Raw genomic sequence first — 25079 nt, 5'->3', positions numbered from 1 at the left:
AATTAATTCCCCATATTGTCTCAATTCACTTACCTTTGCTCCGCGCGTTCCTCTCGCTGTGTTCCCGCGCTGTGTTCCGGTCTTCAGGGCGGACTGTGAGAGGAGTTCGTCACGCTGCCCCGCCTACATCCTGGCTGCCCCGCCTACATCCTGACAGCTAATGTTCCACGCTCCGCGGGCCGGATTAAAAGAGTCCTGACTTTTGAGGCGGCCGCCCGAGAGGAGGGAGGGGAGCGGGCGTCCGGCACACAGAAGAGCCGCATGTGGCTTGCGATCCGCGGCTTGCCGACCACTGAAACCCTATTGCCTGTCACCTGGTGGGCAGTGTGCTCCGGAGCCGCAGCAAAGATGAAAAAGAGCCGCATGCGGCTCTGGAGCCGCGGGTTGCCGACACCCGGCGTAGTGTATTACCAAATGTTTTCTTGGTGACTGTGGTCCCAGTTGCCTGGAGATTATTGACAAGATCCTCACGTGTAGTTCTGGGATGATTCCTCACTGTTCTCATGATCATTGACATGCCACGAGGTGAGATCCTGCATGGTGCACCAGACCTAGGGAGACTGACAGTTGTTTTGCGTTTCTTCCATTTGCGAACGATTGCACCAACTGTTGTCATCTTCTCACCAAGCTGCTTGGCGATAGTTTTGTAACCCAGTCCAGCCTTGTGTAGGTCTACAATCTTGTCCCTGACATCCTTGGACAGCTCTTTGGTCTTTGCTATGGTGGAGAGTTTGGAATCTGATTGATTGCTCCTGTGGACAGGTGTCTTTTATACAGGTAACAAAATGAGATTAGCAGCATTCCCTTTAAGAGACTGCTTCTAATCCCAGCTTGTTACCTGTATGAAAGACACCTGGTAGCCAGAAATCCTGCTGAATGAGAGGGGATCAAATACTTATTTCCCTCATGAACATGCAAATCAGTGCATAATTTGTTAGACATGCATTTCTTTGGAGCTTTTTGTTGCTCTTCTGTCTCTCAGTATTACAATACACCTACCATTAGATTTCTAGACTGATCATTTCTTTGTGAGTGGGCAAACATTCAAAATCATCAGGGGACCAAATACTTATTTCCTTCACTGTGTGTGGAAGATTTTAACAGAACATAACTAGTGTTTTGTCAGCCACATCCTGTATATAAACATCACTAAATAACGACCTCAGTGTGTCAGGCCTCGGCAATAAAAACCTGACAGGAGATGTAACCCCTCACCACTCCATCCAAAGCAAACAAGTTCGGGCTTTAGATAAACTTTATAAACAGCCTAACACCGGTGGAGAAGCCTGCAGCTCCCTCCCTCAGTCAGCCGGCCGCAAGTCCAGTCAGTCAGGTACAGGTAACGTCCCGACAGCGGAGCGCCTCAGCTGGAAATCCCACTGGAAGCTGAGCAGGCGATTGGTGTCTGCGAGGGGCGGGGCCACAGGCGCTCACTTTTGCCTCCCCATCTGTCAGCGAACCAATAAACGCGAATGGGCGTGTATTGGCTAGGTGGGCGTGTTTATGTGCAGGGAGAAGGGGGACTGGGTGATTGGCCCCCACCATTCCCTGTGCGGAGGTTGCTGCTCTTAGGCGCCTTCCTGGGCTCCCTCTACATGTTCCTGTCCATAGGGGGGGCACGGACAGTGACCAGGGCGCTCTCGGCTCCTGCGCCTTCTATTAGCGGGCTGAGCGATCACCGGACTGACGGAGACTACACCGGAGGAGACGACCGAGGTCTCCCCTGCTGCTACCATGCTGTGCTATGTGACGAGGCCGGATGCGGTGGTCATGGAGGTGGAGGTGGACGCCAAGGCTAATGGAGAAGACTGCCTGACCCAGGTAAAGAGCCTCACCGGGTGCTGACCTACCTCTTCACTTTACACCCCCTAAATCTTGGAGGACTCCGAGTACAGGACCCCCCATAAAATGGAGGACTCAAAGTACAGCACCCCACTACTTCACTGCCAGCAGTGTGCTTCACCCCTCTGGTTCTATGTATGGGTGGCAGAGTGACATCCATCCCCCAATACTTCTGCAGGGACCCCCAATACAGTTGGAGATCCCCTCAGCACTGCTGGAGAGACCCCCCCCACCCCCCATGCCTGCTAGAGGCAGACCCCCATTACTGCTTGAGAGACCCCCGCCCCCCTGATACTACCAGAGAGACTCCTCTAACCACCTGATTCTGCATGAAGAGACCCCCCCCCCAACTATGTATTCATACACACCTGTTTACAATATGTAATGTGTACATGTCTGCCAGGAATGACACCCACTCCCCCCCCCCAATGTGTCATTACACCTGTATACTGCTTACAATGTTTATAGACCTATTAGGGAAGCCCCCCCCCCCCCCCCCCATATAATGTATGTATGTCTGCTGGGAGTCTGTCTCTCCCCCCCTCATATGCCTTCATGTAATATGTATCTGCTACTGGATGAACCCCCCCTGGGGCTGATATCTCTGCACACCTGTATGCACCATGTATTGTTTACACATATGCCAGGACTAGCGCCCCCACCTCTCTCACTTGTCCTGGGCTTATGGGTCTCTACACCTTCTTATAATGTTTACAGATCTACTGGGTTTGATTTCCCCCCCCCCCCCCCCATATGTTTTATGTCTGTACACGTCTAAACAATATGTAATGTGTACATGTTTACCAGAAGTAACCCCCTTCCATCCTCCCAGGGATGATTTGCCTGTACACCTGTATGCACCATGTATTGTTTACATATCTGCCAAGACTGCTCCCCCCCACCTCTCTTACTTGTCCTGGGCTTATGTGTCTGTACACCTTATGTTTATAGATCTACTGGGTTTGATTTCCCCCCCCATGTCTTATGTCTGTACACGTCTATACAATATATAATGTGTACATGTCTACCAGAAGTAACCCCTTTCCATCCTCCCAGGGATGATTTACCTGTATGTACCTTGTATTGTTTGTATAAAAGATGTATTCAGACACATCAGCCTTGGATGGGAGGCAATCCTGGCATACATTTCTGAACATTACATTGTGTAATGTTTACCTGTCTGCCAGGAGTAACCCCCACCCCTGCCTGATTTGACTGTATACTTCATGGAATAGCTATATATATATATATATATATATATATATATATATATATATATATATATATATATATATATATATATAATAATGACCCCCCCAAATAATGTGTCTGTACACCTGTATACATCATATCATGTTTATCTGCCAGGAGTGACACCCCCCTTTCCCCACTAATGTCTGTACACCTGAGAGATTAGAACCAGCAGATTGGCCCAGGGGTCCTTGCACCAAGGACAGCTTTGCTTTGTACTTCCAAGTTCTCATAAGCTTACACTTTTACCTTGTTGATGACTAGACTGCTTTTTTTTGTCTGTGTTTGAATGTGGTGTAGCTCCTCATTGCTTTTATTTTCTCTTCTGCTTCCACCACGCCTGGTTGTTATCTCACCTGTACCTCTTACTGAATCGTTTCCGTGAAGGGAACCTTGCTGTGTGTGTGTGTGTATGTATGTATGTATGTGTATGTATGTATGTGTATATATGTATATATATATATATATATATATATATATATATATATATATATATATATATATATAATTTTATTTTTTTTTTGTCATAAATGTTTATAGCTCCCTGAGTGTGTCCTACTTTTTGTTTTCAATCATCAGCCTCCCATCTCTGAGTCGTCACCTATTTAATTTTTATATCATGTGCAAAGCAAGATTTTAAATGCAGAATCCTAAAATGTATCTAACTCTTAAGATTAAAAATGGCAGCCTGCCCCAGGTGTTGTCTAGGTGTAATGCTGTTTTCTGATGTGAAATCACACATGGTAAACTAAGTAGGAGTATGCTTTCCCCAGATGACCACTTTTACTTGCATATTAGTCTGTGTGGAAGCACTACAAGCAGCTTCCTTCTGTCCATAGAACTCAGAGCTTCAGAACAGCTGTAGGTGCATAGTACAAGAGTGGCTACAGAAAGCCTGTAGGCGATGCATGGATATAGATGTAAAAAAAAAAAAACCCCACAAAAAAGATCCTAATTTTCCATATTTCAAACTTTTTGTTCATATAGGCTTAATTACACTTTAAACTAGAATACATGTGTTTATATGTTACTGTTTATTTGAACAAAGAAGGGTTTTACAAAAGTGTCTTTTTAGCCATAATAAGGTTTTAGTGGGGCCTGTCGTGAAACACAGCAATTTTTCAAGGCTACCTTTCAGCTCATTGTAATCTGTGAGCAAACAGGTGAGATGAAATGTTTTCTCCTGTGCAAATATACTTCTTCGTGCAATATTCGTTCTTACATTGGTTTCTGAACAATGTTCTCAAAACTGTTGGAAAAAACAGACCTAATTTTTGGAATGGATAAACTAGAGAAGGAGATCTACCCTAATAGTGTTTTTTTTTTTTCTTTTTTTGTTTTTTTTGTTAATTTACTGCCTACCATACAGATGGAGGGGGTTGTTGTTCACATGTGGTGATGCTTTGCACTGAGGCAAGTAAAATGTAGCCTTGCCCGTCAAGTCAGTGGGGCCATGCTGTAGCTCACAGTTTCAGCGCACCAGTTCCATTGAAAATTGCTGTTCAGCCATTAAAAGGGAAAAAAAAAAGAAAAAGCAGAATCTCCTCCTGATCTGTCTGCTTGGCCACCCTCTGAAAAGCAATCTGCAGTGGATCGCATTTTAGAGTATCAACAGGTGTGAACCTAGACCTTTTTTTGCAGTCTGTGTCCCTGTTGTGTCTGCTGAACAGGAAGCACAGGGAAATTTCCCCTAAGGGAAGTGAAAGTAAATGTATTCAAAGTGAGGGAAATCGCCTTTTAGATATGAAAGAGAAATAGTGAGCGCAAAAGAAATAATAAAGGTAAAAGTAACCATGCACAGAAAGGTAACCAATAAGACACCTCAAAACTGACAACAATAAACAAATATGTGCAGCGCTAAAATGTTTTGAGCCAATAAAAATAGATAAAATTAAGATCAATAGAAAGTCTCAATATGATAGTGACAGGATGCTTCTTATGTTATGGTGACACTGGACCCGGTATCAGTGCAAAAATGGTAAGGTAATGCGCACTCACCAGACGCGCATAACATTTGCGCCTTATAATAATCCAGCTGTCATCAGGGAGAAAACCGGTTTGGAGATGGTCTTCCCTCTATGGGCTAATGGGTCATCACGTAGGATAAGAGGCTGATGAAGACGCTCTTCGTCCACTAGGTTTCTCTCTCCAGTAGGTGTCTCTCAGGATGTATTTGTATCCTCTAGGAAGTACTGGTCCGTCCCTGGTATAGTGGGTCTGCAGGCTTTAAAAGCTCCCCAGAGGCTAGCCGCAAGCGATCACCCACCCTATAGATGCATTCAGTCCTTGGCACTGAAGATCGGACAGTGCATGAGTGAAAAGTTTAAACGATGCGAGAGATCTGCCCCATCCAGCCAAATGTGTGTGATGTGGTGCCCCCATGGGTGATCCCATACGATGGGGGTCTGCAGTGTTGAGATGAATGTGCGATCAGGGTGTAGCTGTCTATGCAGCTGCTGCATCGCCTGCTCTCTGCTCTGGAACCTTTATTATTACAAGGCGCAAATATTATGCGTGTCTGGTGAGTGCGCATCGCCTTTTAGATCTGTCACCAGCGCAGCTGTATCCATGGGACAGTTTGCCTCCATTTGTGGTGACCACTCAAGTTAGATTTTGACAATCCCCATCAGGACTGAGGGGGTGGATCTTACCAGTGGGGTCACAGATGGCAAAAAAGCATGAGGCCTCTTACTACTTACACCTCTAGCAAAATTTAAAAGCAAGAGGCTTCACACTGCTTTTTATATTTAGATCAAATACAAGTGCCCATTTTGAAATATTATGTAAAGAGACTTTGTTTATTAAGGCCCTTTTCACACTAAAAGTTTGATCGGTCCACCTGTTAGTTTTTCAAGTGGACCTTGTCAGATGGTCCTTTCGCCCCTTGTGAACTGGCAGGTGTAAATGGACTTGTGTCCATTTACACCCTGATATCTCTGGTCTGCTGCAAAAAAATTTGAAGGTGGCTCTGTCCCTCTCCGTCTAGGTGGATCTGAGCGCGGCCGGGTGTAAGACAGCGGAATCCATTTGCAGCCAGCCCTGGCTATAGAGCAGAATGGACTCTGTCCGTGTCTGCTCTGCAAAAACTGAGCAGAGACAGATCTGTCATCCACCAACTCTACTCTGATCAGCAGACCGATCCCCTTCTTATCTCAACGAGTGTGAAAGGGGCCTAAGGCTCCATGCACACGGGGCATTTTAATAACGCTGCTAACGTTAGCTGTGTACAGTCACGTTAAAAACATGAGTTTTTTTTAGCATTGTTGTATTACCGTTTAGCCAAATTTTTTTGCGTTTCCGTTTTTTTTTTTTTTGGCCAAAAAAAGTTCAAAACCGCTGTAGTGCCATTTTTCAACATTAAAGCATTTTTACAGCAAAAAACTCTTCTAGAAACCCACTAGTCCTGGGGGTTTTTTTCCAGCCAAAAAACACCCCCGAAAAACATTAATTACAGTCTATGTGCATGGACACATAGGATAACATGCTGTAGAGTTTACTGGCTGTAGAAAAAAATGTCAAAAGCCAAAAACAGCAGCTGTAAAAACGTCCAGTGTGCATGAGGACTTGTAAAAGAAAGTTGCTTTAGGTTGACAGGTGTAACATTCAAGCTATAGATAAAATTGTTTTACATTCGTTTACAAGCTTATCTTTGCTACTTTGTTACATTAGCAGTGTGTGTTGTCAAGTCTCACAGGTTGCACCATTTGGGAGTTAGAGACAATATTGCAGCAGATTCATGTTGCTATTAGTATCCTATTTTTCATTTATTAATGAATACCTAAACCCGTTTCCTCTTTCATTTATATAAGCAAATTGTTTATCTTAACCATAATGACAAAAATGAGGCCAACATTGTACTCCATGTTGTGTTAATGTTCACTTGGCTTGCCTTTTTGTTCCAAATGCATAAACAAGTGAACTTTAAACTCTAAAACTGTGTTGGCATGTAGTGATCTCACGATTTCTGGAAAGCCATATATTCTATTTCTTCAGTGATTTATATTTGTTTTCAAGTTTAGTCAGCTCTTATTGCACTTCTCTGCTGACTCCACTTGACAATGCAGACTCTTCATGGAGATCTTTTTCACAAGGTTACTGGAGTTCAGCTTTGTTTCCACAGATCTCTACAACATCCTTTGTTGATGTATTCATAGCAAAAGACCCCTTTGTTTTTTTCTTAAGCAGTAGTAAACTCTGATTTTGAACTTGCAACTACAGGTAAGCCTATATAAATTTGCATTGTTTAGGGGATATTGACACTGGAGGCAGACAGTGACGTCACCAAAGCTTGTGCTCTGAAATGGTGGCCTGCCGTCCCTTCAGAGCTCTCTTCACTTTAAAAATTAATGTTTTAATAATAGTAACATAATGTAGATTAGTAGTGAATAGATAGGTGCTGTACTTAAATAAAATATATGAATGCACCCTATAAACCCAATAGAATAACTGATGAGTGTTTGTGAATGAATAGCAATAAATGAATATAAGCCATGCATAAACCAAACAATCCACAATATAAATTACTAAATCCTAATTGCATAGAACGTCCTTATGCTTCCACCATGTGCTGAATGAGTTCAAATTGTGACAGTCCTTCTTAGACCTCAAAATTGGTGACTTAGAAATCCATGTGTCCACACCTTCTTGCAAAGGCAAACGAATGGATCACTCACCAGACCTACATGACCCCATTACAGTGGTCATATCGCATTGTGTTTTATTGACCAGGATATTCTCTAGAGGTTCCTCCACAAATGGTTACCCTCAGCCACACTTCATGGATAGATAGCCAAGAGGACTGATGTATAATTTCCTATAAATTCCCCAAATGATATTATAGGGATAGATGATCTTTGCTGTTTATGCCATACCACTAGAAAGGAATCACAACAATGAAAAAACGTTTGATCGTGTAGTATTTAATAAGGAACAGTAGGAATTAAACAAACTAGATACACGATACAGTGCCTGAGCAGCTGGCACCAACATGTATTTCCTGTATATTCAAATTAAGATGGCTGACGTGCGTTCAAAACCTCTGTCCTGGCCGGGCGTGATGTCACCAGAGCCCGGATATGACTGAATCACGTTGGTCTTCGATGTTCGTTTTGTCTGGCATCTTCAGGAAGACAAGTTGTTGTGGTGGCACCCAACAGGAGGGAGGAGATAGGAGTGATGGCGGGGAACCTGTAAAGAGGAGGTTCTGGGTTGCTCTGTGCAAAACAATCGCACAAAGCAAGTATGAATGACATTTTTATTATTTTAAAGAAAAAAATCCCGAACCTTTTTTAGTATCGTTTTAATAATTATGCTACCAATATTCGTGTGCTGTAAATTGTCTCTAGCATTGCTCCTATTTTCTTGTTGTTGGAGGTCACCATTTTGTTGAAGACCAGAGCGATCACTTCTTTACTTCTCTACATGTAACTCCCCCCCCCCCCCCCCCTTCCTCCATGGTCTCAAAAAGTGCCATTTTCTGTAATGTAATGTAGTGTGTGTGTGTGTGTATTACCATCTACTATTAATTACATGTTTTGAATGTTCTAACATCATGACTCTGTTACAAGTACATGGCTGACACTATAACTTCAGCAGCCAAAGAAAGTGCTACGGGTGGTTGTAAAGGCTGAAGATTTTTTTTTTTTTTTTTTTGTACCTTCATGCATTCTATGTATGGACTGAACAAAAGAAACCTATAATATCACTTTAATTAGAATGTTCTGCTAGCCAATGTAGGCATACTTTTTGCCAATAATGGCTTTGTGAAAAAAAGTTACAATTGTCTTGGCATCTAGCACAGTCATTCTCAAACAAGGCTTCATGGTACCCTAAGGTTCTTCCAGAGGTTGCTAGGGGATCCTTGATTTACCCCCCATTTGATGGTTCTTTCATAGTTCCAGATCCATTACCAGTTGGCAGAGCAAGTAGAATGACACCAGTGATCTTTTCACTTGACTGTTAACGGTGGTGTTCTGATCACCACTGTAAGGGTGCATTCTTCTCACTGACCACCAATGTAAGGAGAATTTTCCTAATGACCCCAATGGACTAATCTTAGCAAGGGTTCCCTGACACCTGAAATTTATTTAAAGGGTCCCTCTGGGGTAAAACGGTTAAAGGCTGATCTAGGAGTTACTGTAACAGAAATGCATGTGTTGGAACACACTGAATTCTGACTTTGCAGCTATCTATGTCTTGCTGTTTGTCTGTTTTTATTAGAGCAGTTGGACTGATAACGGTAGTTTGGCACTAAAATGTGGCTGATACAAATAAGCCCCTGATCCAGTACTTATTCTTCAATAAAGAATAGGTGAATAAGGATAAAATCGCCTCCAAAGATCTTGACACTCAAGCTGCAAGGCCTACCAATCTATACAGTTATTAGGAGGGTTACAGTGTCCCCCTGGATGCCACTTTGCAGACCGCTAAAAATATTATTTGGTATCCTGCTGCCTGCTTTTTTAAGGAGTGCTTTAATCGTGAAACTATGCAAGCACCATCAAATAGGAGGGCAATCAACCACTGCTCAGAGAACCCCTAGCAACCTCTGGGGGAAACCTGATTGAAAGTATCTGTTTTATTTGGGTTTGAGTATCCCAGTCAAATAGATACCATGGTTGTCAGTTGTGTATGTTGAGCATGGGTCATCCAGTGACTGGCCTTATCTATAATTCATCAGATCAGCCATCTCACATTTAGTTGGGGCTTGGTGACATTGCCTATTGTTTAAAAGCAAAAGATAAGATGTCTCTGTATCCTTCTTTAATGGTTGCACAATAAAGCCTGTATCTTGAGGCAAACAAATACTGTCCACATCCAAATCTGTTATCATCAACATTCCTTTTGAACAAGGTTGTTGGCCCAGGATAGTCTCCTAATTCATACTGTTCATGTTAACACAGTGCTGCAATGATTTGTTTGTTTGAGGACATATTTGCACTGCATGTGGAATAGATTGAACATGTGCCAGCTTGTCTGTTTTAAGACCAAGATAAAATTTGTTTAGCAGCCTTTGCAGTAAAAAAGTAGGTTCCTTTTTTCTTGCTGTAGCTTTTGTATGTAATCACATGATGTTCCCCATACCTTTTTTTTTTTTTTTTTTTTTTAAGTCTTTAACCAAGTTCTAGCTTTAACCTATCAATTTGTTAGTGGTGTTTACAATTTGACATTGTATATACAACTAGCGTGCTTTTTAATGGCACGTGTACATGGGCAATGCTTTCCTGAGCAGGGATGTGTGTTTGCTGGAATTACGAATCATACAGCTTTGACATGATTCACCTGCACAATATCCAGCTTATCTGATTCTCTGCAAGCTGTAAATCTGTTTAAGTCTAGGTTCACACCTAATGTGTTTTCCAGAAATGCACAGCAGTTCCATTTCCCATTTTTCCTATGGGACACGTTCACATCTCTACGTTTTCACCTGGTGCGTTTTTTTTGGAAAGGGTCAGGGACTTTTTTAAACTCAAAACGTTGCGTTTTTGGTGCTATAGACTTCAATGGAAATGCTGCAGAAAAGCATGTAGTGCGTTTTTTGTTTTAATCTGCCTAGCAACAAGAAGAAAAATGCATCAACTCGTCAAACGCATGTGCAAAAAACGCACCACCATGCACACTGCTGAAACGGATCAAACACAAACTGCATAGGTGTGAACCTAGCCTTAATGCATGATAGAAGGGTTGTGCATTTTAAAGGCGCAGTAACCACTTGCCCTCCATAGGATTTACCACCTCCCCCCTCCTGACCATTTTTTGCGATAAGGCGCTGTTACTTTAACTGACAATTGCTCGGCCATACAATGCTGTACATAAATGAAATGGGGCGGAGAGGACGCTGTAACATAATTTAATAAAAAAAATTAAGATTTACAATTTTATGTCAAGATTTTCCCAAGCTCTGCTGCAAAGTATGCTGAAAAATCATGTTCAATTACATTATTCTTAATTCCTGTTACTGGTGAATGTACCCAATGCTGTACTCAATACTTATCTTATGCATGTTACAGAATTTGGAGTGATGAGCTGTACTGCTTTTCAGGATATTGGCTGTCTTTCAGAATGTTATGCTTTAGAAGGGGAAAATGAGTGTGTCCCTTTTTTGTATAACATCCTTTCTTAAATTGTAGGTGTGCAAGCGGCTGGGCATTATTGAAGTGGATTACTTTGGCTTACAGTTCAGTGGTAACAAAGGAGAGAATTTATGGCTGAATCTGCGAAATCGAATATCTCAGCAGATGGACGGCTTGGCTCCATTTAGAATGAAGTTAAGAGTGAAATTTTTTGTGGAACCCCATCTCATTCTTCAGGAGCAGACCAGGTAAATACCACTGTGATTAGAGACTTGAGTATGATATTATATATTGTGTGTTTTAAATCTGTTTATGCTGGAGGCTGGCTCACTTTGTGTCTCACATGCCGGTCAGTGTTTCCAATTTACTTATGTATCAGATCTCACATTACAGACCTGACTTTCACTAAATTACTACCCAGCCCCCCTTCCTTCCAGAGGGCAGAATGGCTATGGAATTAAAGTGGCACTAGAGCTTCATTTAGTTTTATTTTTTAAATCACAAATGTGGTATACTTACCTGCTGTCCTGGCTCCTCCCCCTGAAGCAGTGCCCCCAGGGAAAGGCGCTCTGCATGGGGGCACAGCTACGTGCTCGTCCTTGAGCTTCTGCTCAATGCACCCATAAGACACAGAGCCATGGCTCAGCCCCGCCCCCTGCTATCTCCTCATTGGATCACTGGCTGTGATTGACAGCAACGGGAGCCAGTGGGCTCCTACTGCTCTCTCAGCCAATGAGGATGAAGAATCCCCAGACATCAGAGGCTGTTGAACATAGCTGGATCAGAGACATTGCACACAGGTTTTTCACCTTCATGCATAGAATAAAATTAAAAAATCTTGAGCCTTTTTAACCGCTTTGAATGCTGGTATTTTGCTTGTCTGAAGCTCTTTTCATAAATGTTTATCCAAGTGATTGATTTAACAAAAATATGAAAACTGATCCTAGCACACATACACAGTATAGTTGCAATATCCCTGTTTTGCTAATTCAGAAGGGACTTGTGTCCATTTATACCTGCCTACCTCTGGGTCTAATCTGTTATGCTAAAAAAAAATAAAAAGGGGATCTCTTCTCTCCCATTTAGGTGAATCTGATAGTAGTCATGTGGGAATAGACAGCGGAGCCCAGTTACAGTTGGCTGCCCTGCTCTGATTAGCAATGGATCTGTGAGTGGTTCACCTGCTGATCAGGACTGTGTCTGAGAGGGGCCTTTTGGGGTCCCAAATTAAAAAAACAAAAGAAAAAACAGCCAAATGGCTATATTGCCATCATATTGCTCCTTTTTAAAAAAAAAAAAAAAAAAAAAAACCTGCCACACAATTCATAAAGCACAAATATGTGTTGCTTTCTGCTGACTTCAGGATAGGAGCTTTCCTCCAATCAGTCTCCCACTCCTTTGGGCAAAGAGAACTCCCATAGGGTACACAGGCTCCACACTATGGCCCAAATTTTACAATGGACTATAAAATGTGGGCTGCTGTGTGCACAAACTAGCTGTGTATAATAGAGAGCAGATGGCGGTATCCATTCTGTTTTCAATCTGCTCCATAGTCCTGACCTTAATTTTACTTCAGATACTTTACTTGCTGCATCCTTTTTTCCAGATCAGCATTTTAAATTTGGGATTCTTGCTTATGTGGATCAGTTACTCTTGTAATGAAACACTGATTACATTTACAGAATGTTGGGAAATGTATGTTTGAGAGACTGATGGCCAGTCTGTATGTAAATTTGGACTGGCTAAGTGGCTTGCATGAAAAGTGAATCGCTGAGTAACGTGTGCACTTATAAAGCCCCTTTCACATGGGGTGGAATTGCTTAGTGGACACAAACACAGCCCGCTCTCCCTAATGGAGAGTCGCATGTGAATGGACTGGCTGTCCGTTTACGCCCCACTGCCATCTGATCCGGGTAGACGGAGGGGATTGGGGATCCCTCTTTTGCTTGTTTTTGCTGGCTTGGATCAGAGTTGCTGTTTGCACCCAGCTACCAAGTCATTTCCATCCAGCTGCCCATAGAGGAGAATGGGGGGGCTTGGTTGGGTCCGCCTGAAATGACTGGATCGATGACTGGATCACCCGTGTGAAAGGGGCCCAAGACTGAAAACATGACTGTGTATGCCTTCTGTTTTTGTGTTTTTTGTAGAATGTTTACTTTTTTGTATCTCATCACTCATTTGGCAGCCAGCTTCCTGTAAGCATTTTTGGAACAAAGGGGCAGAGCACTCTGCCGCAGAAAGTTGTAGGACTTGTTGGAAATGTTCATTAGGGCTAATGATAAACTTTACTAAAATGGTACATTTTACTTTAAAATAAAAACAAAACAAAAACAATTTGAAGTTCCAAATTGGTTACAGTGAAGCAGAAAGCATTTAGATTTCAATGTTGACTTTATATTAGAAATAACGGAGCACAAAGTCTGCCCTGTAGTAACCTTGTATACCAGACTGTGTTATTATAGGTCATTCACAACCACAAGTACAGCAGAGCAGGAAACTCCCTCCCTTAAAAACCGCTGAGCTTTTTTCCAGTGCTGGGTGCCAGATAAGTCTGTTTTTTCAGGAAGCATGCTACATATACATGCCTGAAACCCTTCTGTTCCAGAATGCACAACATGGTTTCAGGGAGAAAAGCCTGCCTGTCTGCCTACCACTTTGTCTCAAATGCAGTCTTTTCAGCATGTATATAATACATGTATGTTCTCTGTTTGAATCCTGAATTATTTATCACTGTTGGATTTTTTTTTTTTTTCTTTTTTTCATCCTATTGCAAGGGAAAGTAGTAGGTTAAGTTCTATCAAGGGCGCTATAAAAAAATGTAAATAGGTTGTTGCGTTATACATGATGGAAAGATGGGTTTTGGTACCTTTTTTGTGGCAGGCATTTGTTAAGACACATGTCACAAATCTGAGCAATTAAAGTTGAGCATATAACAGAAAAAAATATACGTTACCGTATCTTCATTAAAGTGGTCCTAAAGGTTTTTACCTTTTTTATGACTGAAGGCAAAAAACCTTCAGTTTGCAGCCCCTCCTAATACTTACCTGGGCCCAATCCCAGTCCAGCACTGTGCATGAGAAGAACTACTCTCCCTGAATTGGCTCTGACACTGCATCGAGAGCCATTGGCTCCTGATGCAGTCAGTCACAGCCAATGAAGAGGGGGTGAGGCCAACCTGTGCTTTATGTGTCTTCTAGACACTCAGAGGTGGCTCAGGAGTGAGCACATGTGAGTGCCCCCAGAGCAAGCAACTTGCTCTCGGGACACTCAATACGGAGAGGAGTCAGGTGTGCTGGCAGGGAACCCAAGGAGGATCAAGGCTGCTTTGTGCAAAACCATTACACAAAGCATGTAGTTATGACATATGTTATTTTTAAAAATAAAACTGAACCTTTAGTATCACTTCAAGGCCTCGTTCACACCAATGAGATGTCTCCTGTGACTTCTGTTGTTCTGCCCTGCATTGCATTGGATATTGCATTTTCTATGGTGCCTTTTCACATTAATGCAACATGAGGTGGTCTGATGTTTGTAAAGGAGCAGGTGCTGCTTTTGGTGCAGCAGTGTTTTTTGCCCCATAGGCTCCAGTGGGAGGAGCACATGCAAAATGCATATAAATGCATTTTGGGTCTTTTTTTTTTCTTTTTTTTTTTTGGCAGGTTTGTGTGTTGACAGCCAGTCTCTTCCTCCTACATAAAAACCCATGAAGCATAAAATCGCACTATAAAAATACACCGAAAAAGAAACCTAATTCTGTAGCAGCACTAGTATGAACCTAGGCTGAAACAGTCTGATCCAGAGGTGTGTGTGTGTCACACGTTAGACAAAAATGGAAGTGCTACCTGATTTGCAGGTGTGAAAGCAACACTGCAAATTGGCAACTTGAGTCAGAGGCACCAACAATTTGCCCTCTTTGAAGGTCAGACACGATTCCATATTAGCAGCGCACGCCTTGAATGATGAAAGTTAGGCTTCCCACCTGTTGTCTCATCGCACAGCGGAAGCAAGAGTGTTGCATCACTAAATCGATAATAGAGTAGAGAGAGAGGAGAATGAATTTTGCAGAGAAAGTTGAATTTGGCTAGGACTTTAACAACCTGTATCTCTCAATGAACAGATTTAGACAGGATTTTCAGTGAGACTCACTAGGGCTTTTTTTTTTTTTGTGTGCAGTTTCTCCGTATGAATTGCATAGTTTTTTGTTTTATGTTGCTTATTCAATGTAGTATGTATGATCTCTTTAGACTTTCATATAGTTTAAAGTATTTATTTTGCTTCAATTCCCTGTTTGCCAACACAGTTCAGTATAACTTTCACATAGCTAAATATTTGTCAATTTGCTACTTGCAAGCTTTTTAGAGGAAGTCATATGACTCCAGTATATGATGACATGGTGTAACTATGGGGCATTGACTCAGAGTAACCTCCTGTAATAACTACTTTGCTGGATATGTAGAATATAGATTGCTGTAATAGGACACCCAGCCTGGTTGGCCAGCAGTTCTTGTTTCTATGCAGAAGCAGCCACGCCAATCTCTTAGTTTTTCACTAATGCAAGTTGTATGCCTTATGAGAGCAGAATTTTTGTAGAGGTGAATGTGTTCAAAGTGTAATTATTTTAACATTTAGATGTCATTGTATTTATACAAACCAATTAGCCCTCATGCACACTGGACGTTTTTACAGCTGCTGTTTTTGGCTTTTTGACGTGTGTGTGTTTTTTTTTTTTTGTTTTTTTTTTTCCCTTCTACAGCCAGTAAACTCCCCAGCATGTTATCCTATGCACACACAGACTGTAATCAATGTTTTTTTGGCTGGTAAAAACGCCCAGAACTAGTGGGTTTCTAGAGGAGTTTTTTTAGCTGTAAAACGCTCGAACTCTGTAAATTGTGGCAAACCAGTGTTTTTGGATTTTTTTTGACCAGGAAAAACTTTTTTTTTTTTTTTTTTTTTTCCTCTCTTCTGGTCAAAACTCTAAAAAACAAACGTGAATAAATGCAAATACAAAAAACGCTGAAAAACGCACTTTTTTTTTTTCTCCATGACTTTACACAGCTAACGTACCAGCGTTACTAAAACGCCCAGTGTGCATGGAGCCTTAAAGTGTTTGGATATACCGTTTTACCTGTTTGTCATTCTTTGTGTGTGTGTGTATCAAGAGAGATTTATATATTTAAAGGGCAATCTTTACACGAATATACAAAATACAATTCCAAAAGTTTGCATGTATTACTGAATGCTGCCATATGGCTGATCATAGAGAACCATTACAAAAAATTCACTTTATCATTATTTTTATATATATTTATTTTTATAGTGTCTTAGTCATTAACGTGCATGAGTCAGTATATCATGAGTGCTCTAAATCATTCCTTGCATAAAGTTCCTCTTGCTGTTTAAAAAATCCTGCGCTTAAAACTGTATTTAACTCAAAACCATAATGTATTGCAGCTTACCAATCATTGGGAGTGGTGGCTGCATTTGCTTTTCTTTGTTGCTTCCTTCGTCCTGTTTTCACCTGGTGATCTGATCAGTAACGCACCTCCAGTATTAGTGAGACCCCACTCTGCAGGACTGAGCACAGGATGAACAGCAGACGGCATCATTTTCAGTCTGGAGAAGGGTGGAGTGTTAAATGCACCCTCCGATTTAAATGTAATAACAAAATGAAGCCAAACTGCAGTTCACACTTTATAATCGGATACAGCAGTGGTGTTTTTTTTTTTTTTTTTTTTTTTTTTCCCCTTTTTTGGGATAAAGGTTTTACATGAATAAACAAAACTGATCACTTTAATCACCCCTGCCAGTGTAAAATGATCTGCCTCATCCGTGTAAACTGAAAAATTCTGCTGGAGAACTTTTACTTCTGAAAAACAGACTTGCTGGCTGTATCACCAAATGAAAATGGAAGAAAACCTAAAATAGGAAAGAGGTGCAGTCATCACATCTAAGAATTGGTACGCTGTAATATAGTTTTATTCTGGGTTTCATACCACTTTAAAGCTAATGTCATATGGTCTCTGGCTGTAGGGAACATTGTGGGTGTTTCATGTCAGACCACAATCTGAAATGCCTAGCTTGGTAGACTTCCCCATTCTATATATGATTAAAGCAGTAATAAGTTTAGTATAAAAAAAAATAGAAAAAAAATTCCTACTGCAGTGTTACAATGTGCTAGTATGCATCACACGGTAGCACATTATGAGAGACATACTTTTAAAACCAAACCCTCCAGTGGCCAGCTGTCGCTGCTAATAGGACTTCTATCTTCACCCCTGGTCTTTCTTTCGGCTTTGTGGGCTCCAATGTCTGGCTGGGCCACTATGATGACACTCTCGTGCATGGGAGTCACGGTTTACAATACAGAGCTCTGAAGGAATGGCACGGTTATGCTGTTCCTGCAGAGCGCGTGCCCCGGTGACATCACCAGTTGCTTCTCACTAGAATACCTCGTAAACGGTGCACGTTTTTGAAGAGATTCATTTTACATACAGGTAAGCTTCATTATAAGCTTCATTGTAGGTAAAAAAAGTAAAATACAAGTTAACCACCACTTTGACACCTATGTGTAGAAAAGGGGTTTTTAAAATGCACAAACTGATAACTTGGGCTGATTTGTCATTTGTAAATAAAAAATGCCTTTCGCCTTCATTCACTCGAGTCTCCTGTGTTTGGTTTATTTAAATTTAGGAAAAGTTTGCTTCCCAGATCCAAGTTCTCCTCCTGCATTTTAAATGTACTTGCATTTAAATACATTTAGGCATGTTCAAAATATTAATTGCCCCTGGACATTGATTTTTCGTTTCGGACAGAAAACCGATAAATTGAATGCATCTAAACAGTGATTTTATACCATTTAAAACCATTGCATGTATAAAGGTTTAGAAATGTCCTTTTTTTAAATCCACATATGAGTCATAGTTCTTCTGAATAACATCCCTACTGGTAATAGATCTGGTGTGTGTAAAATCTGTATTGCAGCGCTGGCATCTCTTCTTGTTTGCTGTATAATCTGTAGTTGGCTGCGGGGGTGAGACGCTGGAAGAGGCTGTTGTTCAGCGTGTGACCTTCCCTCTGTAATGTAGGGGAAAGGTTACTACAGTGCACACAAAAAGGCCTGTAATTGGAGAGCACCAGGTGCACAGAGCCGCTCTCCTCCCTCTATTGTGGCTGCTGCTCATCTATCCTCTATGGACAGCATTTCCTTTTGTTAGTATTTTCCATATTCATGCCAATTAACTGTTGGATCTTGTAACATCTGAACACATAGTCTCCAAACTCAAGTAGTTAGGACTGCACTTTATTACCGTGGGCAGATCAGTGTTCAAACTGTTTCCTCTTGGCACCCCTTTTTATATCCAAAGGATGATTCTGAGATGTTGCAATTCTTGGGAACCAATTTGAAAATTGTGTTTTAGGTGTCCTTTTATGAAACTGAGATCAGCGGTGATCCTGAGTATCATTGCTGATGCTGCTCTCAGATCATTAGTGGCTGATCATCTCCGCACACAGATGGCCAGTATATGAAGGAGCGATGTCAGCCCTCCACTGGTGATCTGTGTTCTCCCTCCAGATTCTCCAGTGCAGAGGTGGAGAATCGGGAACCGCTGCTTAGTAAACTGTGTTTGACTGATTTTAATGTAATCTTGCGAGATTACAGTAACAGCAGCCGTTTTCCAGCGTTCAAAGTGTTTGTAGATCGCTCCTCTCCTCATTAGGAGAAGCGATCTACACCACTCCATGAACAGGCATTCCGAGAACGGTCTCCTCTGAGAATGTCAGAGAACTGAGCAGTGGTCATTTACTGCTGCATGATAAAAGGACACCTTAGCTATTTTCTCACAGGACCTTTTTATTTATTTTTTTTACAAGAAAAACTTCAAACAAAACTGTCACAACAGAAATACGACACAGTAAATTTTACACCCAAATCAAATGTTTCCTACAGGCTGGATTTCTGGAGCTGAACTCTGCGGTGATGTCTATAAGCAAAATTAAATATAGAGAGTTGGTTCTAGCAGCTAAAGTATTTTCCTTTCAGTTTCAGCTAGTCCCAAGATTAAAGCTGGCCATTGGTTGAAATTCTGCAGGTACTAGACAAATTTCAATCAGTATGTAGCTGTCCCTGTTGAGTTAACTGGGAGTCTGTTAATCAGCAGCTGTATACAATCAGTCATGACCAATGATTATTACATTCTGGCAGCAGAGTCCTCCTATAGCCAGCCTTGCGCAACTGAGCCACACTTTTCTTTAACCACCTCCCGCCCGCCATATAGTAATATGACGGACGCAAGGTGGTTCTCTCGTTCTGGGAGGACGTCATATGACTTCCTCCCATTCTAACCGCACATGCGTGGCTCCCGCAGCGGGCGGCGATCGGTGCGCTGTGTCCCTTGGGACACAGCGGATCACCAATCCACGGAAAGAGCTGAAGATGTCGGCTCGGTCATGTGATCAGCTGTGTCCAATCACAGCTGATCACATGTAAACAGGGAAATGCCGGTTATCGGCATTTCTCTCCGCTCGAGCTGTCGCGCTGACCACTCGAGAGGAGAGCCGGCAATCAGCATTCCACGGAGGGAACGTGTGCACTGATGATCAGTGTATCCCCAGCAGTGCCACGTGCCAGTGCACATCATTGCCACATCTCAGTGCCCATCTGAGCTGCCTTTGTGTCACCCATCAGTACCACCTATACGTGCCATATATCAGGGCTGCCTTTCAGTGCCTACCAGTGCCACCTACCAGCGCCTCCCCATCAATGCAGCCTATCAGTGCCCATCACTGCGGCCTCATTAGCGCACATCGCTGAAGGAGAAAAATCACTTTACAAAATTTTATAACAAAAACTAAAACGTGTTTTTTTTTTTTTTTTTTTTTTTTTTTTTTTTTTTTTTTTTTTTTTTCCCAGTGGTTTTTGGTTTAAGAAAAAATAAAAAACCCAGAGTTGATTAAATACCACCAAAATAAAGCTCTATCGGTCAAAACAAAATAAGTTTCATATGGTTTCAGTGTTGCATGACTGCGCAATTGTCATTCAAAGTGCAACAGCACTGAAAGCTGGAAATTGGCCTGGGCTGGAAGGGGGTTTAAGTATAAGTGTAGGCTAGTGGTTAATGCAGTTAAACAATGCTTCTGTCTTGTTCCTTCCCTCATTTTGCAAATGGCTATCCCTCACCTGTAGCATGTTCTTTGTTGGTGAACATGCATAAAGCAAAGTTTGTATTGACTTTCTTCTGACTTGAGTTCAGTTTTTGCTTTTTTCGTTCAACTAGTTGAACAAAAACTGTCAAGATTCCCTCATCCACACTGAGTGATGCTGTGCTATTGTATTCTGACAGAGGGACCCCTGATTAACCCTCCCCCCCCCCCCCCCTCAGATTACACAGATCTGTGCTATAGCCATTGGACAATGCAAGCACTGATCGAATGCTGTTTTCCAGCAGGACTGTTCAACAGAAGCTGGTCATTGGACAGCAGGTACCAGCTCAGTACATGTGTACTGGACTTTAGGCAGGCCCCCTTTTTTTTTTTTTTTTTTTTTTTTTTTTTTTTTTTCCCTTTTTTTTGAGTAGAAAACCTAGTGCCTGTGTTAACACCATAACACAGCAGTGACATTTATCAGTTACAACCTGCTGAGAGCAAAATGAGCCTTTTTCCAGAGACTTCTCAGCTGTGCAGACATTACGGGAAAAAAAAGTTTCATCAAACAAACCTGCTTACTAGTTATAAATTCTGAGGCTGTATACCTTTTTTCTAGAAAGACAATTTTGTGTAATCAGAGCCTCAGCCTCAAATTATATGCTTTTGGGAAGGCAGACACTCCAGTGTCTCAGATGAGACATGTGTGAACACATTTGTATGTAATGATGAATCTTCATACAAGTCAGTCTCAAGTTGCACCCACACAACCTGTAACACAATTGCACAATTTAAAGAGAGATTACAGTTTTGGGGAGATATGCAAGTAATTCTTCCAGTAATAATAGTGGCCATTTTTTTTGTTCTTTCAACTCAGTTTTTTTTTTTTTTTACAGTTTCATATATTGCAAATGTGACAGATTGTGGGGTTGTGTTTTTTTTTTTTTTTTTTTTTTTTTTTTTTCCTTTCAAGGTAGTGCCCTCACTTACTGTGCCTATAGCTCTCGTACACAAAATGGGAAGTGCTGGATATAAATGGGTGGAGACAGCAGTTAAACCTTGTCAGTGGTTCTAACCCTGCCTTATGCAAAAATAGTCTGTGTTCATTCTCCTCATTCTGACAGGAAATATGATTTCTTATAGCAAGAGTTTAAAGTGTTTGTGTCAAGTATAACCTTGTCAAATATACTGTGTGGGGGTTTTTTTTTCCCTGGAATACTTCCCAGTCTTCTCCCTAAATTCCTAACTCTATATATGCAGTGAGAATGTAAGGCACTGCTGCCCCTGAATGCTGGTCTTGGGGTCTGGAATGAGACTGGTGATACTACTGTTGTGCTGCTCACAGCATTTATTGCTGGAGGCTCTAATATGAGGAAGCAAATATCTGCCTCTACCAAGATGGTGGCCTTAATACAGCAACATGGTGCCAAAGAAGCCATGTTAAGTTAGTAATGGGGAAAAAGATTAGCTGCATGGAGACAACTGGCAATAGTGGTCATATGCTACAACACACTGCCCTCGTGTGCACATCTTTTATTCTTTGTGCCGTTATTGGTGGCTGGGGATGTCAATCGCTGTGTTCCAGCTGGCGATTCCCGGACTGCACTCCGTGATCATTGGAAAAGCTGACAGGGTAGAGACCTGTGTCTACACACCGGTCTCTCTCCTGGCAGCATGTCTCCCAAGTAAAACCGCATACAATGTAAAACACACACAGCACACTGTTAACCCTGTGATCGCCTAGATGTTAACCCCCTCCCTGCCCAGTGTCATTAGTACAGTGTCAGTGGTTTTTATTAGCACTGATCATTGTATTAGTGTCACTGGGGATGTCAGTGGCATTTCCCACCCAGTGCCAAAATGCCTGCCGCAGTCCTGCTATAAGTCGCTGATAGCCGCCATTACTAGCATAAAAAAAATAAATTCCAGTGTGCGTGTATATACATACCACCATTTATAGACGCTATAACTTTCACGTTAACCAATCAATATACAATTATTGGGATTTTTTTTTTTTTTTATAGCAAAGATATGTTGCAGAATACATTTCGGCCTAAAATTTGTGACGACATTTGAAAAAAAAAATAGAAAACACAGAGGTGATCAAGTACCACTGAAAGAAAGCTCTATTTGTGGGCATATTTCAAATTTCAAATTTCATTTATGTACAGCATTGAATGACTGCGCAATTGTCAGTTAAATTAATGCTGCGCTGTATTGCATAAAAAAAATACCTTGGTCAGGAAGGGGATAAATCCTTTGGATGGCAACTGGTTAAGCTGTCTGGCAATAATTGCATCGCTGCCATTTTTAGAAAGGGTCATGATGTCCAAAATATATACTGCAAAGCTTTTGAAGAAAGAAGGCTAGATAAGACCTATAGGAAAACCTATAGGTGTGTGTTTTTAACTTGAGGCATTTTGGCATATTCCTAAATCTGCCAGATTGCTTCTGAAAGTGTGTGTGTATACACTATATTGCCAAAAGTATTGGGATGCCTGCCTTTTACACGCACATTAATTTTTCATGGCATCCTAGCCCTAGTCTGTAGGTTTCAGTATTCAGTTGGCTCACCCTTTGCAGCTATAAATGCTTCTTGGAAAGCTGTCCACAAGGTTTAGGAGTGTCTATGGGAATGTTTGACCATTCTTCCAGAAGCACATTCGTGAGGTCAGGCACTGATGTCGGAGGAGAAGGCCTGGCTCGCAGTCTCTGCTTTTTTCATCCCAAAGTTGCTCTCAGGTTGAGGTCAGGACTTTGTGAAGGCCAGTCAAGTTCCTCCACCCCAAACTCTCTCATCCATGTCTTTTATGGACCTTGCTTTATGCACTGGTGTGCAGTCATGTTGGAACAAAAAGGGGCCATCACCAAACTGTTTCTACAAAGTTGGGACCATGAAATTATCCAAAATGTTTTTGTATGCTGACTCCTTCAGAGTTCCCCCTCACTAGAACTAAGGAACCAAGCCCAACACCTGAAAAACAGCCTCAAACCATAATCTTCCTCCATCAAACTTTACACTTGATACAATGCAGTCCGTGCTTTACACCACTGCATCCAACACTTTGCATTGCACTTGGTGATGTAAGGCTTGGATGCAGCTGTTCAACCTTGGAAACCCATTCCATGAAGCTCTCTATGCACTGTTGAGGTGATCTTAAGGCCACACAAAGTTTGAAGGTCTTTAGCTATTGACTCTGCAGACAGTTGGCAACTTCTGCTCACTGTGAGCTTCAGCATGCGCTGACCCCACTCAGCCATGAAGTGGTAGGTCACTTAAACTGACAGAGTTGCTGTTGTTCCCTGTTGCTTCCACTTTATAATACATCAAACAGTTGATTATGGAATAATTAGTAGCAAGGAAATTTCACGGATGGACTTATTGCACAGGTGGCAACCTATCGCGGTACCACTCTTGAATTCACTGAGCTCCTGAGAGTGACCCATTCTTTCACAGATGTTTGTAGAAGCAGTCTGCATGCCTAGGTGCTTGATTTTATACACCTGTGGTCATGGAGGTGATTGGAACACCTGAATCCAATGATTTGGAGGGGTGTCACAATTCCTTTTTGCAATATAGTATGTGTCTCTTATTTTATAGATTGTTAATCTATCATTTAAATTGTCTTGCCCTCTTTTTAAATAGTTTTTTTTTTCTCCTCTCCCTTTCCTTCAGGCACATGTTTTTCTTGCACATTAAAGATGATCTATTGGCAGGCCGTCTGCAGTGTTCTTCAGAGCAGGCTATAGAACTGTCTGTGCTCCTGGCGCAGCTAGAGTATGGTGATTATAACCAGAACACTGCCCAATACTGCTACCAGAGTTTGTGCGCTAAGGAACTTGAAACTGCAACTTTAGAAAGGTAAGTCTTAAGCTTTTGATTCCTAATTTGTGGTGTATATACTATATTCGCTTGCATAGGTTTTTGGTTTTTTTTTTTTTTTTTTTTTTAATGGGGTAAAATATATAAGTATTAGGGCAGGTTCACGCCATGCCTGCACTTGAGTTGCACAGGAATGCAGCTTTTGCGGTTCAAATCATATGCAAAATGCACTATTTGCAATCTGCAGCGGGTGTCCATACAAAGTTAGTGACACCCCAGATGTGGGTCGCAAATGCAGTGAGCTGGCGTACACCAGATCTCATGGTATGTTTGTACCATGTGTTCCGGTTGCAGTGCGTTTCAAAAAGTAGTGCATGCACAACTTTAGGTGCGGTGTGATGTTGGCTTCTCCAAAATGAATGGGCTGAAATCTCACTGCACAGAACTGCATGTGAATCTTACAGGAACGTACCTCACACTCCTGTACAATTCCAGTACAGGCTTGATGTGAATGGGCCCTTTAGTTTTCTGCCCTTTTTTTTTTTTTTTTTTTTTTTTTTTTTTTTTTTTTTTATTTATTCTAGCAAATTAAAACATGGGCCCATGATAAGAGAATGGCTTGTTCAGGGTAATGTCCTGTCACTGCAAGCTGTAGTTATGCTGTGTGTAAATTTCTAAAGCTGATTTGAATTGTGCCCTGAAGAGTTGTCTAGACAGTAAAGTCGGTAAACATTTAAAACTAGTACATCTGTTCTGTCCTAGTACAAATTGCTTAACTGACATGTGCTTTTAGTCCTGGTTCACACTGATGCAGTGCAGAATTCTCAGCAGTTTCAGTGCGAATTCCACATCACAATCGCACCCCGTTCATACGAACCGATGCGAGTGTGTATGTTGACACCCCGACATCAGTCCGCAAAACGTGGTGCGATGTGAAGAATTGGATCGCA

At 41.7% G+C, this 25079-nt stretch overlaps 1 protein-coding gene across 1 annotated transcript in view; it reads left to right on the top strand.

Moving 5' to 3' along the window:
- The first annotated feature begins 1528 nt into the window (after positions 1-1528).
- Positions 1529-25079, top strand: part of MYLIP (myosin regulatory light chain interacting protein) — a 36980-nt gene continuing 13429 nt past the window's right edge. Inside the window, exons 1-3 of the mRNA XM_089682292.1 lie at positions 1529-1821; positions 11223-11413; positions 23983-24168. Coding sequence (XP_089538418.1) covers positions 1735-1821; positions 11223-11413; positions 23983-24168 — 464 coding nt within the window. The 5' untranslated portion in view covers positions 1529-1734. The remainder of the gene's footprint in view (positions 1822-11222; positions 11414-23982; positions 24169-25079) is intronic.

Source organism: Staurois parvus, unplaced genomic scaffold (assembly GCF_062004578.1).
Source record: "Staurois parvus isolate SC_StPar_1 unplaced genomic scaffold, SC_StPar_1.0 ptg000287l, whole genome shotgun sequence".
NCBI classification, from domain to species: domain Eukaryota; kingdom Metazoa; phylum Chordata; class Amphibia; order Anura; family Ranidae; genus Staurois; species Staurois parvus.
The sequence above is the reverse complement of the archived record's forward strand: the minus strand, read 5'-3'. Positions and strand labels throughout refer to the sequence as shown.